The sequence below is a fragment of the Anopheles aquasalis genome, chromosome 2 (genome assembly GCF_943734665.1).
Source record: "Anopheles aquasalis chromosome 2, idAnoAquaMG_Q_19, whole genome shotgun sequence".
NCBI lineage: Eukaryota > Metazoa > Arthropoda > Insecta > Diptera > Culicidae > Anopheles > Anopheles aquasalis.
Window position 1 is genome coordinate 54,343,283 of NC_064877.1, and position 12,983 is coordinate 54,356,265.

General features: G+C 45.7%; 1 protein-coding gene across 3 annotated transcripts; it reads right to left on the reverse strand.

Moving 5' to 3' along the window:
- Positions 1 to 95: 95 nt before the first annotated feature.
- LOC126579232 (sodium/potassium-transporting ATPase subunit beta-1-like) lies at positions 96 to 8,297 on the reverse strand. Of its 3 annotated transcripts, none has more exons than XM_050242657.1 (6): positions 8,153 to 8,297; positions 7,561 to 7,805; positions 1,217 to 1,474; positions 958 to 1,136; positions 616 to 883; positions 96 to 511 (listed from the first exon to the last, which is right to left on the reverse strand). In XM_050242657.1, exons 2-6 carry the CDS (start codon positions 7,700 to 7,702, stop codon positions 402 to 404), a joined length of 957 nt encoding a protein of 318 aa, XP_050098614.1. In that variant the 5' UTR covers positions 7,703 to 7,805; positions 8,153 to 8,297; the 3' UTR covers positions 96 to 401. The 3 variants fall into 3 exon arrangements, with proteins under 3 accessions (XP_050098614.1, XP_050098605.1, XP_050098597.1); XM_050242648.1 differs by having other exon boundaries at positions 8,093 to 8,263; XM_050242640.1 differs by having other exon boundaries at positions 8,055 to 8,263.
- Positions 8,298 to 12,983: the final 4,686 nt, after the last annotated feature.

Consider the following 12,983-nt stretch of genomic DNA (forward strand, 5'->3'; position numbering starts at 1 on the left):
TACGTCGTCGTCGTCGTCGTTACGTGCTACGTGCTCGGTTCTTAAGATGAAACATTTTATCAACCCATCATATGAGTTAATCTTTTGTGTTCGTTTTTCTTTTTGACCTCCAATAATTTACATACAAAAACGCGGTTAAGAAAAGGCGTTTTTCTTTCCGTTTTTTTTCAATTGGGATCAGAAATAAAACTCGGTTTATTGTTGGCCTCTTCAGTTTTCCGTTCGCTTCGGTTTCGCTAATCTTCAAATCGCTCGTCCACTATTAAGTAACCATCTTCATAGCACGGCAGCGGAGTGGTGGTTGGTGCCGATTAGAAGGGCGGAAGATGGGGCGCCCACAGCCGATCCGGATCCGGTCCTCCACACTCCGCAAAGCATTTACCACCTTATCTTTACGCTATCTAATCAATGCGCATTGTAAACTGCAGGGAGCCTCGTCGGTCTCTGGTTCCCCCACGGTACAAAATGTTCTTGGCCCACACTCGGCACTCGATGTTGAAAGGGGTTTTTGCTGCAATTGGTCGAGTGGAGAAGGATTGATAGTGAGCATGTTGCGGACGCAGGATTAAGCGTTATCATAATATTGCGGCAGCGGACATGACAACAAACACTTACTTGGCGGTCTAAGGAACTGAACGGCAACGAGCGGGCTCAAGTAACCTTGCTGGTTACGGTACGGATAGTAGTACGACGGGAAACCTCTACTCGGAGCGTAATTAATCTCATGGTCCGTCTTGTTGCCTGCGGAGCCCAGCTCCTGGCAAGACACCCACACCTGTTTACGATCTTGTTCGCTCAGATCTTTAATGTAGTTGATGAGATCATTCGGCATCTCTTCCGGTAGCTCGTCAACATCGTAGTACTCTGGCACCCAATCGTAGATCTGCAAACAAAGCAGTAGGAACAACAGAGCAATTTAGAGACCAATTACTTCCCCCATTTTCAGCCCCCACATACCCTGTTGAGCTTGACGAAAAAGCAAGGGGCAGACCGATTGTAGCCAAAGTTTTGCTCCGCCGTACAGGTTCCCAGCTTGCTGACATCGAAGGAGCACACTTTACCGGCCGGTGGAGGAGTATTGAAGTCACAGATCACCTGCTCAGTGCCCGCAGGTAATTTTGTTCGATCGACATAGGCTACAAAGCGAGAGAGAGAGAAGGAGAAGTTGAAGATCATCAAACCGGAACTCACTTCGAGATCTCGAAGATCGACTTACGTTCTAGGAACTCATTGATGAGGTTAGTCCATACCGCCACGTCCGTTTTGTTGGCTGCGACATACTGGATTGAAGCGACCTGTTCCACATCTTCCGGCATGGGTCGAAAACTGACCCCGGGACTAGAGCCTATGATGGATTGTTCAAGCTGCCACTTTGGATACTCGTGGTTGAGCGTCACCAGTAGACCCTGCATGCAAATGGCAAACAGGGCGGCCAGCACGGTGTAGAAGGCCGCATAGAATAGCATAAGTTGACCTAAGAGAAGAAGAATCAAACAGACAAAAACACACCACACAAGGGGTATATGGTTAGTAAACGGAAGGAACGTGCTTTTTAAACTCTAACTACAACGAACTAACCCTCCACTGGGCACGTGTCGAGTGGATAAGTGTAGTAATAAATATGATAGCATCCAGCACCAGCCCTCTACTAGAAATCATGCAAATCACGGTGCACACATGAAGGTGGTGCACAGTTTTGTTTAAATATCTCTCCATCTGATATGCATTAAAACGACGTAATCACAGCGATACAACACATCCCTGAGCTTATCAATAGTGACTCTTGGCTCTCTCGAGATTGCTATCATTAAAATCAAGTACCGGTCTGGTGCAGCCATTAACTTGACCTAGCATTAACTACCACAACCGCCACAATTTGCATGAGCAGCAGCTAAAGTGTCGCAGAAAACACCTTCACTGTTCTGACAACATTTTTTTCCACATGATCGACTCGAGAAGTCTCTTTAATGGACAACTGGAGTGCCAATGGTCGCCGAATGTAATATTGTAACTAAACCTTCATGTCAATATTGACCCCGGTCGATGCTCATCGGCCGATCGTATAAACCTCGCCTTATAAACAGATAAGCGACGAGTCGGGTGTAGGGCATTCGTGAAACAGTCGGGCCAACACTTGGGCCGATTAAACGGTGCTTTTGTATATTTAGAAACCGAAAACCCGTGCCCGTGCTATCCGGTTCGATGCAGTCGCACGAAAACGACCTCGCCGCCGGTTCACGAGAAAGTGCCACAGAGTGGTGTTGTTGTGACACACAAAAAAAAAACCCCACGCCACCTCCCGTCCCACAGTAAGCTCAACCGCCGTTGGCCGGTCGAATCCGGATGATTAAATTTAGGTTTTGCGGTTGCACTCAAACCCCCTCGTATAGTGTCGCCTACCTACATGGGGCCAGGGCCAGTATGGTTCCGTACTTGAGGTTTACTGTTTCATTGACGTGATAGTGCAGTAGGTGATCGTTGGTTGAAGTGATCGATTTGTAGAATGACTCAATATTATGGCTACGGCTTGATCGAATGTTGATATTGCAACGACGACATTGGCGTCCTACGCTCTCTACCCTTGGTGAGCGACATTCCGATGCGGACCCTTCCGAGGTCAGGTTGGTGGGTGGAACCGGCTTAGTACCACCTTCGCAGTGCATTTGCATATAAAATGAAAATGCATTCCGCTGGTTTCCTCAACAAGACACGGGAGAGAGAAAGAGAGAGACACGGAGCATGTGCATTCGATCGGCAGCTAATGTCGTCAATGGGGAAGGATTTGCATCGGGGCAGATTTTCCTATTGTAATTATAGTACCTTGTGCGAGATCGATCTCATCACCACGCTTCAGTGAACGCTTTGTGTAAGCATCGATCGTTGATTTGGTACACGAACGTCTAGCATGAGGAAATCACAGTTTACAGAGCGACCAGAGGACCCGCTGGCAACCGATGGATAGCGCGAATCGGGTAGCTAAAGGACATCAGGAAAGGCGCGCTTAATTGGTCGTAAAAATATTTGATGATCTGATGAGATGGTTTATGGGCTGGCGTTTTATGTGGTTGCTAACCATGTTGTTGCACCTTGCAACAAACACTCCCACTCCCAGGGACGGAAGGTAAATAAGAGCTCGAATCCTTGTTTACACCTCCCTTAATGGCAAACAAATCAATCGACTACAGCAGCAGCAGCAGCAGGAACCACGCTTCATCGCTAATTTGCTTCTCATATAGACAAGTCAAAAGTCCTAATAGCGAGAAGGAAAATGTTCCAAACACTACAACAGGAAGTGCAACAGATACCACACGGTCAGCTGAACCGAAGCGAAACAGAAAACAAAATGAATTCGTTTCGGGCGTTATCATTTCGCAAACACTAGCAACCGGCCACTGGCCCCAAACTGGCGGTATCCGCTAATTAGTGCATAGCAACAGTGGGGTCGCGGTGTGGTTGTGGACGCGTTCCAGAATTAAGAGACATCAAGATAACACCGTTTCGCCGGATCATGCGCAGAGTGGCGGCGCGAGTTGAGGAAAGTTACTCCGGATGATATTGCCGCCACCATTCTCCCGGCGTCGTTGGATCGCGCAGCTTCCTGTGCCGATTTCGCCGACGGAATGATTCACCAGCTAGCGTCTGGTGTGTTTCGTTGGCGTTGTACAAGGACAAGAATACCGAATCGAATAGTTCAATCGAAATGTTTAAGGTACATGGCATCAGTATTAAAATTGCGAAAGAACTCAGGCACATATCATACAGCAATGTGGCTTTGTTCACAGCTCTACTTGGTCTATTTTGTTCGTTGTCTAAGCCCAGCGCATGTCTGAGATCGTTTCTAAGATCATCAAGCAGCAGAAGAAAAGAGTAATTCCTGTGCACATTTCAGTATTAGCGCAGAAGATGGCAAAATCACTGGCTCGTTTTTATATAACCAGTAATAAATAGCATTCTCTTTTAGAATGCAATCACATTGGAGACTTCAGAGGTAGGAGCTTCAAATTTAATGGTTGATTTCAACATTTATTACTATTTCAAATTAGATGTACGTCGAACGAGAATAACAGAACATTCAGTCCGAAAGGCTCGTAGTATTTAACGGGCGACTTCGGTATTTTCGGGCCAAAAAAAGGCCCGTTTTTAACGATTTTTTGTGACGTAACCATTCAGCTATATTTTTTCAAGTAAATGACATAATAATCTACAACTTTTGAAGAATATTTGGAATTGTTTTGAGCAACATTGATTGAGAAATGAATCCATGGCATCAAATTTAGGTAGTCGCGTCTTCGAAAAGATACTTTTTCTGGTGCCCATCGTAGCTGCGTGACGGGTCATCAGAAAAATACAAATCTATATTCGTTAGATTATAAGTTTATCTAGGTAGCCCCGGAGAGTTTTTGTTGATATTCCAATTTTTCGATTTTTGGCAGATTTTTGAAGTGGAAAAAGTGATGCTTTTTGCGATTCCGCCATAAAAAACGAACTTTACAGGTTTGTTTAAAAAAAAGTATAAACAATTTTTATGAAATCTCGACGGGGTTCCCTAGCAAAGAGTGTACAAATTATGGGTTAAAAATTTCAAATCGATCGGCCCAGTAGTTTTTACGGTACGATGGGCACCGACGTTGAAAACGTTGGTTTAGGGAAACGCTCTTCAAAGTAGCGAGCTGCATGGAGCCTTGTATAAAACGCGAATTTTTAAAAATCTTTATCTTTGTCAATTTTTCTTCAATCGATCCAAAACATTTACACAATACTCTTGAAAGGATCAGTTTTCAGGAAAAAATGTTAAAAACATGTGTCACAAATAATAATTAAATACCGATCCCTTAAGCTAGTAGACAACCAAACTGCAGTCTTAGAAGAGGTCTCAGAATATTCTGATTCTTTTCTTCTGATTTTTCGACGATACTTTGGGAACAGGCGGTTTAATTCATTGTCGGAGCCAACATTGTACAAAACTCGTGTCCGCTACAAGTTTCAGGGCAGATAAAAAATGATTTCTGCGATAATAGATAATAATAAATTCTCGGTAATAATGAATCTGAAGCAATTCTTCGACTGGTTGTGCCCGCCAAAATCTTACCTGAAGTATCAATAGAAAGGCGGAAAAAATGCCTGCGATGTACAGATAAATGAATTCTTTTCAATGTTTCTTATTAGGTCCACTGGAATTATTTTTTGTTTAAGCTCGAATAAAGCATCTGGATTGAATTAATATTGCCGTATGCTCCCTCTCCAATTGATCTACAGTTAAAACCTAGCGATCGTTCAATGACCCATTTCATCGTAGGTTTGTTGACCTTCGATCCGAAGGCTACGAGGGAAGGGGGTGTACTGCAACAAACTCAAGCATCGTGTCAATACATCGCGCAAACTCCCTAACCGTGCGTCTCCACCGCCTGGCACACAAATAATCCAAATCCGGAGAGGAGCGGGTGTATCGAGACACCTGTTGTCGGTCACGCTAAATTATAGCCTCCTTCACTGCAGAATGGCGGTGGTGGTAATGCGCCCGAGATGGTAGATGGTATGGCCACAGGAGCGAGTTTTGCTGATTATTTTTAAATTTCCAAAATCGACCACCGTTCCACCGAAGCGTCCATTCGCTGTCTTCGCCACCGACACCACCGCCGTGCTCATCATGGCCGCATGTACCATGCTAGACTTCCTAATTGCAGTCATGCGCTACGGCTATGAACCGTCTTCGTAGTCATGTCGTCTTGTGCGCAAAATCGCATTTCAACTTGACATTAGCAATTGTGCCAATGGTGGGAAGTGCTCCGGCCAACACGATTACTGGGTAGTGATAATGAAGTATCAACTACTCTCGATCCAGCTTCACCGAGGGCGGACCACAGTGCGTGCCTTGCGTTGATGGATGCGATGACGCTGATGATGATCTGCGCCGTAACGGGTCAAGGTTTTTCCTCACTTCACTCAACTTCCGTTCCGGGAGAAGAATGGCGAGAGCGGATTTTAAAAGCTAATTATGTCGGGAATGTTTTTCATTAATCAAACATAGAATAGAGCGCGCTCTCTCTCTCTCTCTCTCTCTCTCTCTCTCTCTTTTTTTTACTTTAATGTCTGCTTGAATGATGATCTTCAGGAGCAATTTCCTCAAATGCGATCGAGGATCGCCTCAAATCAAGCTGTGCCGCGAACACTGTTGTGTAGCTGCATGTGAAACGAAAAAGTTTCTCACAATCACGATGCGACCACCAGTTACAACCGATCCAGTTTGAGTTCAGTTCTGTTTGCACCTTCCATTATGCGCTCGTAACGGCTTATAGTTGGTCTGATCCGGCCTTAATCTACTCCAAAGCGGTGTGATTCATTGGCATTTCATTGATGATTCATTGCCGGATTGGTTTTCGGTAGCATGTGTTTCGGTCTCGGGGCTGCTAAATAGCGACCATTTATCGCGACAGTCTAGCCGTGTCGCATCTAGAAAGGACTTGAAAAATGCCACCCCGTCTTCGGTCGCTCGAGGTGGAATCACTGGTCGATTGCGATAATCAATCTTGCAAACGGTGATGTTCTGTTAACAGGTTCGTGTTAATTTAACCACCGCTTGTTTGCGCAATGTTATCGAATCACATTCCCCCCTCTCGATCGATCAATGTACACATGTTCCCTACCTAGTGTGCCACTGGTTAGTGATAGTGGCAGGGCCCTTAACCTTCTTTTCAATATCGTGAAGCGTGATTCTTGTAACTTATGAGGACATTGCCTAAAATTTCCCCTTTTGTATGATCGCTGAATTCCGCGAGTAACTAACATTCATGAGCACCGTTGTTTTCAATGAGGAGGAGAATTTCCATGTTATTGTTGCTTCGCACAATCAACACGGAACGATCGTCATCATCGACGATAATGATCGCAGCATTATCAAACACACAACCGGGGGGGGGGGGGGGGGGGGGACCATTAGAACTGTTTCCCCTGCAAATCAGCAACGTGAATCGCATGTGTAAACGTCCAGCAGCGTCATGTTCGAACTCTCTGCTTGATAGCATCGAGAATAATCGAATAACCCTGGTACACATGTTCCAGTGGCGATGGCATTCCCGTATTGAAAGAATTCTCTCACTTAGAACCCATGCTGGAGTCCCTCGGATTGCAGAATGCGCTAGCCCATGTGACCAAAAAGGGCCTTTTCTCGACTCGACGCACTCTCACGAGCTCCTCTATCAGCAGGACTCCTCCGTTACGTGCATGTGAGAAAGTAGTGGTTCGGAGGTGGTCTTCCTCGCTGTCTCTTATCACGCCGGAGGAGAGCGCCAGCAAAGTGCTCGTGAGACTAAACCGTCGACTGCTCTTAAACGCTCGTCCCTGCAGTCAACGTGATAACGTTATCAGTGAGGTAGCTTCGCGGCGGCGGTGGCGGCGGCTAAGCACTAGCCACCGATCGCTCCGATCGGTAATTGGGGCACACAGTCTGTGGCTGTCGCCGGTCCTCACAAATCCACACAAGCACACACGTGTGCACACAGAGCAACAGCCTGCCAGGATTGCCGACCGCAGACCGAGGCCAGGCTTACGCTATCAACTTACCCCAACCGGTGGCCGTGCGACCGAGAATTTTGCCATCCTGGCTGTTGTACAGGTACTGGCCGAGTGTCTGCTTCTCCGGTTTCGTCGGGAACTCGTACGTCCGTACGACGCGCGGTTGGCTGGACCGTTTGCGATCCGTCATTGTGGCAAAATATACACACAGAGTAGTCACTGAACTGCGGGGAACTCACTGAACTCGAATTTGTTGCACCGGGAACGCAAACTTGAGCTGCACTGCAGTGGAACTGGAGGTTAAAGATGAATTTGGAATTAAATGAAACGTCTAAACGAAAATTGTAATCCCGCTTCTCTGCTTTCAAACACACTAGAACACCGTGCTGGCAAGTTGGTTGCCGCAAGGCAACGGGCCAAACCAAACATTCAACAACGGTTCGCCTGCTACGATATTCTTTGCGATTTGCAGAGATGAGTTTTTTGTTCGGGAGCAGGAAAACCGTGTTGTGATCCCCATCAAGCACACATCGAAAACGTACACACGCTACTGTCCAAGCACCAAGGAACGAAGTTTTACGATTTAACGATACGACGCACTGGACGCCGACACGACGTTATGGAAACAGCTTCTTATTACAACTGGCAAACGCTGGCAAAAGGTGGCAGACAGATACCCCGGCGGAGCGCGCCGTTGGCCAACGCACACGTGGTTAACCGGGAGATGACTGAGCGCGAGCCGATCACGCTAGCCCGCTCGATGGCTTCCCCCACGATGTGTGCGGTTCGAGGTGGTTTTAGTGACAGAGAAAGCCAAGCCTTGTCGCGGGGAGAACGAGACCGAAGATGATAGGGCCCCCCTTCGGCGAGCAGCCGTGCTCGTGTGGTCGGGTTGCTTCTGGCCGCGGAATCTTCACCAGCTGGTTTGGCGTAGTGTGCGTTGTTTACCACATGCGCCCTGCCTCGGGCCACGATCCCGCCTTCGGTCGGTGGTCGCGGGATTCCGGCGATATTTGTGACCGTTTAATCGTGTGATAAAGACGCGACACACAGTGCCGCCCGTTAGCATCGGTCCATCGTTGGAACGTAGAATTTCGAAACCGCTGACTGGCTCCACTTGTTAGGTGAAAGAATTTTCGTGCCATCGCACTGCAACAATTGGGGATGAGGTCACCACCCCAGCAGTGAAGGGGGGACCGGATTTTACTGGTTTATTGAAGGGGGGGATGATAATAACTCGGTGTAATCAACCGGAGCACCGTACACGCCGACGCAATGCCGATATCGGCGGCAAATTCAACGTTCGTACCCGATCCCCATTACGTAAAACACTTTACGTTGGGTTTTTAACCTTTTTTTTTTACTATAACACCTACAGCACACTGATCTCTGTAAATTTCTAATGAAACAGTACCACCAAAAAACGAAGCTACGGATCGATGTGAGACCCAAAACGACCCCCAGCGACAAAGTGATCGCTACATCTGTTGCCCTTCCGAATTGAGCTGCTCGTGATCGTGCCGGAGTGATCCAAAAAAGCGAAAAGAAAAAAAGCAACCGAAGGGCTTCCAAGGCGTCCTTCGAAAGCTCGCTACGCTCGGCGCTCTGCGGCCAGGGACAAATTGTTTCTCAGAAAGGGTTGCCCCCCAAAAAATTATGAACCACGATCATCGGTAGCGCGTGAGGAAGGAAGGAGTGCGTTTCAAACCAGTTCCTAAATGGTACCTTGAAGGTTCGCTTTTGTTTTGATTTGTCGAAAGCCTACACGCCAACCGCCACGGTATCGCAACAGTGACCGATCGCACACAACGGCAACCGCCGGTGTCCAAAGTGGCTTGTGGAAGGCACGCCACAGATCCAACGCAACGCGGAGAGTGCAAGCAGAGCACCGGCGGTGTCATCGTATGGATCGTACCTGTGCCGTAAGCCGGAACTAGTTCCATTCGGTTTCAGCCAGTTGTAACTAAAGGCTACTGGTGCGCTCGACCGAGCACCGTTCCAGGTATGGTGTGCGTTTGTCTGGTTCGATCATCGGCTCTGGATGAGGGCGAGAAGAAACATGCGTGTGCATAAGAAGAGTGGTAATATTGTTTTTTTTTGGGTTTTCGACTTGTTTTTTTCCTGCCTTGCGTTGCAAGTGCTTCGGATGCATATCAGTAATGGCCCGTCGCACTCAAAGGTTGGTTGAAACCGGTAACTTCCGACACGATTCTGCCAATGCTATATCACTTATCGCGAATGATACGGCAAAGATTGGCCCCTGTGCACCTGATCAGGTATGTCCGTCTATTTTTAGATGTGAGAAGAAGGAGTTTTTTTTTAAATTGATTCATTTGTTAAATAACGCAAGCACTAAGTGCATTAACATTGCGTCACTGAATGTTGTATTTTATTTTCTTTATTGCTTTCTGAATGCCATTATCAATCACACCTCTTTGAACAAGGAACCTCCACAGGTTACGATAGACGACGACCTAGTATCATTCGACCACATGGGCGATACTTGAACCCAGAACTACATCAAACGGCAAACAGCATGCTCGATTGAGGTAAGGTATGTGATCGCTGACAGAATAATGTAGAATAGCTGCATCGACACTGAAAAATCCGTTCTCTCATTTTGATTAAGAATGCGAATTAAAACTGTTTTATTTTTAAACCCTCGATGTACATGCAATCGTACACCGGCCACACTTCAATCAACGTTGTTACAGCTGCCAAATTATTTACCACAGAGCCCCTTTGCTTAGAATCGTGTAGTTGCTTCACTCGAGCCAGGTTGGCCCGTATTTTTACACCTCATGTGCCCTGTCCAGCCCTCGGTGACCTCGCCGAACCCTGCCCTAGGTCATGGGAAGCATGTGGGCGCGTACATCGCATTTTTAGTTTGCGTAGTTCGTGAGAAGATAAATTGATTTTACCTGTACGGAGCAGATTGGTAGTTTGTTAACATAAACATAATCGTAATGACGTCGATTTTACATCGTCAGTATTTCATGTTTCGTAATGCAAATACAGAAGAGCACACTTTCCCCGACATGACTGTTCACTTTGCGTCTATGCTTTGCAGATAGTTTATGATTTTGCTTAATCTTGCTTAAGGTTCTGGTGCAGAACACGAACATGCATTTGCTAAAATTTATTGTTTACAATAAATATATTTTTTATCTGGGGCAATTGACTGCACATTTGTTTGTTTGTTCACTAGACAAACAATGATTGAAAAGGCAGGTGACCCGGCGAAAATTGTTTACGGCTCTCTTGGCAACAAGCTGATGTTCCAGAGAGTTTGTAATTAACACCACTTTCGGGAATCATAGGTCTTCAATACCAGGACTGGAAGCATGATCCACCACCTCGAGGAACACCTTGATCGAGATCAGCGGCACGCGTAACGAAAGCGATAATCACGAATGAGAAAAAACCGGATTGTTCCAACCTTTCGCTTAACGTCCGATCGTCAACGAACTCGCCTTAGCTGCTTCGTACAAGTTAAGATAAAGGAGCTGGATGGATTTGTGCCATGGATTAATATGAATGAATCCAGCGTTGTGCCTATCATAAAAAAGGCTACCAAATTTTATTGACCCTTCAATTATATGGAGCAACATAGACAGTTCTTTGATGGAATTTAAATAAAAATCTCTGTAATATTGATTTGTACAAAAAATATGTTTCATTTTCAGGATTATAATCTATGGAGGAGCAATGGCTATGTCACTTTTTCAATTCTCCTTGCATTTTCGTTATATGCCATGCATAACAGAATGACGTAGGATTGAGGAACAAGGCGCATACGATTGACTTTACTGTTGATATAAATGTCCAGATAATGTATACTATTCCAGTAGGTCCCAGGAATGAATGGTTCGGAACTAGGTTAATTTAATGCTGCTTAGTAGAATTCTAAGGTGGCCGAAGTACTCCTGTTCTATACTCATGTGGTATTATTTTCGCACCATAAAAATAATGTTGAGCGTTTAGCAAAATCAGATTAAAGTTGTGCGTTACAAGCTGCTGAAGCACTAGTAAATGGTTAATGAAAAACAGACCACGCAGTGGTTGCAACTTGTAACAAGCAGGCAGGCAACTTGTAAGATATGAAGGAGAGTAACAGCTATATCAGAGTCAAATATGTGTGATAATTAAAGATCAATGGCACTGTTAATGCGTATAACCTTGCACATCAATGATCTATATAAACTGACCTCGTTTTGTACCTTATTTTACCAAACCAAATCAAATTCTTTGGGATACAGCCGCAATTCAGCTCAAGGCATGGATCGTGAGTAGTTAATCAAGCTAAGCTCCACTGGCACGCATTAAATGCGTAGTTTGACGATAGCGTATCAAAAACATAACCTCCGCATGGGAGCACGTGCATTGAAAGAACTAATTTCACTAAACAACACCTCGCGGTAACAGGTGGTCCAGTCAACATCGAAGGCCGGATTTCTTCGAAACAACCTGTTAACAAATTTGTTTATCAAAGCTAGGTCTTTCCCTTCCCATAGTAGGAAGGAATTGTTATTGCTTGATATCCATTCGCAGATGGAAAATGGCAGGAATGATGAAGGAAAGCAGTACAAGTGAATAAAAAACACTAAACGCATAAAATGGCCGCAACGTAATGCCTTTAGTCCAACCAATTGAACATGAGCAACGATGTTAAAGCTCTATCAATATGGCCACAGCAGGCACTTGCCTAGTTGCACGAACCAGCGGGGTGTATGACAAACAACTTATCTAATCTATTATCACCCTCAAGGTTGCACCCCGTTTTGGAGCATTTTCTATCGAACAGATCGAGATTAGCTATCATCGTCAGCGGCCATCAGCAGCCAATAAGTATGCAGGTTAGCCTCAAGGCAGGATAATAGATTGACCAACAGTTCCTTCACTGAGTCCATTGCTTTCTGTGAGGTGAATCCAAACTTCGGGCCAATGTAGTCACGTCCCTAAGGGCTCTTATCGGCGAGTGTATCTACACTGCTTCTTGACGTATGGCTGAAAAATTCCATTCAACTTACCTACCTAGTTTCGTTCGCGCCATTACCCATTCTGTCACAGACGATGGCGCTAGCAATGATGACGACTACAGCTGATTGTAGCGCGTCGCGATTATTATTTTTGGAATTCGCTGCATTACGATAAGATAATGCTTTTTTCTTGGTGAGTCGATAGCGCATAGCAACCACATTTACACTCACAATGAACTGCATGACGTCGTGCTCGGCCGCAGCACGGATTTGCTTCATGCGATGAAGGTCAGCACGCGATGATACACATACCCACCATTCTAATGGTTCTAGTTCCCTGTGGTATTACGTAAGAATTTCATAAACATCTTGCTTGGTATTATGCAAAGCCCAGGCAATAAATTACGTTCCGCACAGGCTCTGATGCGTGCAGACATGGTAATCCTGCAGGTAATCCTAAATGCAGGAGTGCATTCCAATTTCATCCCTTTC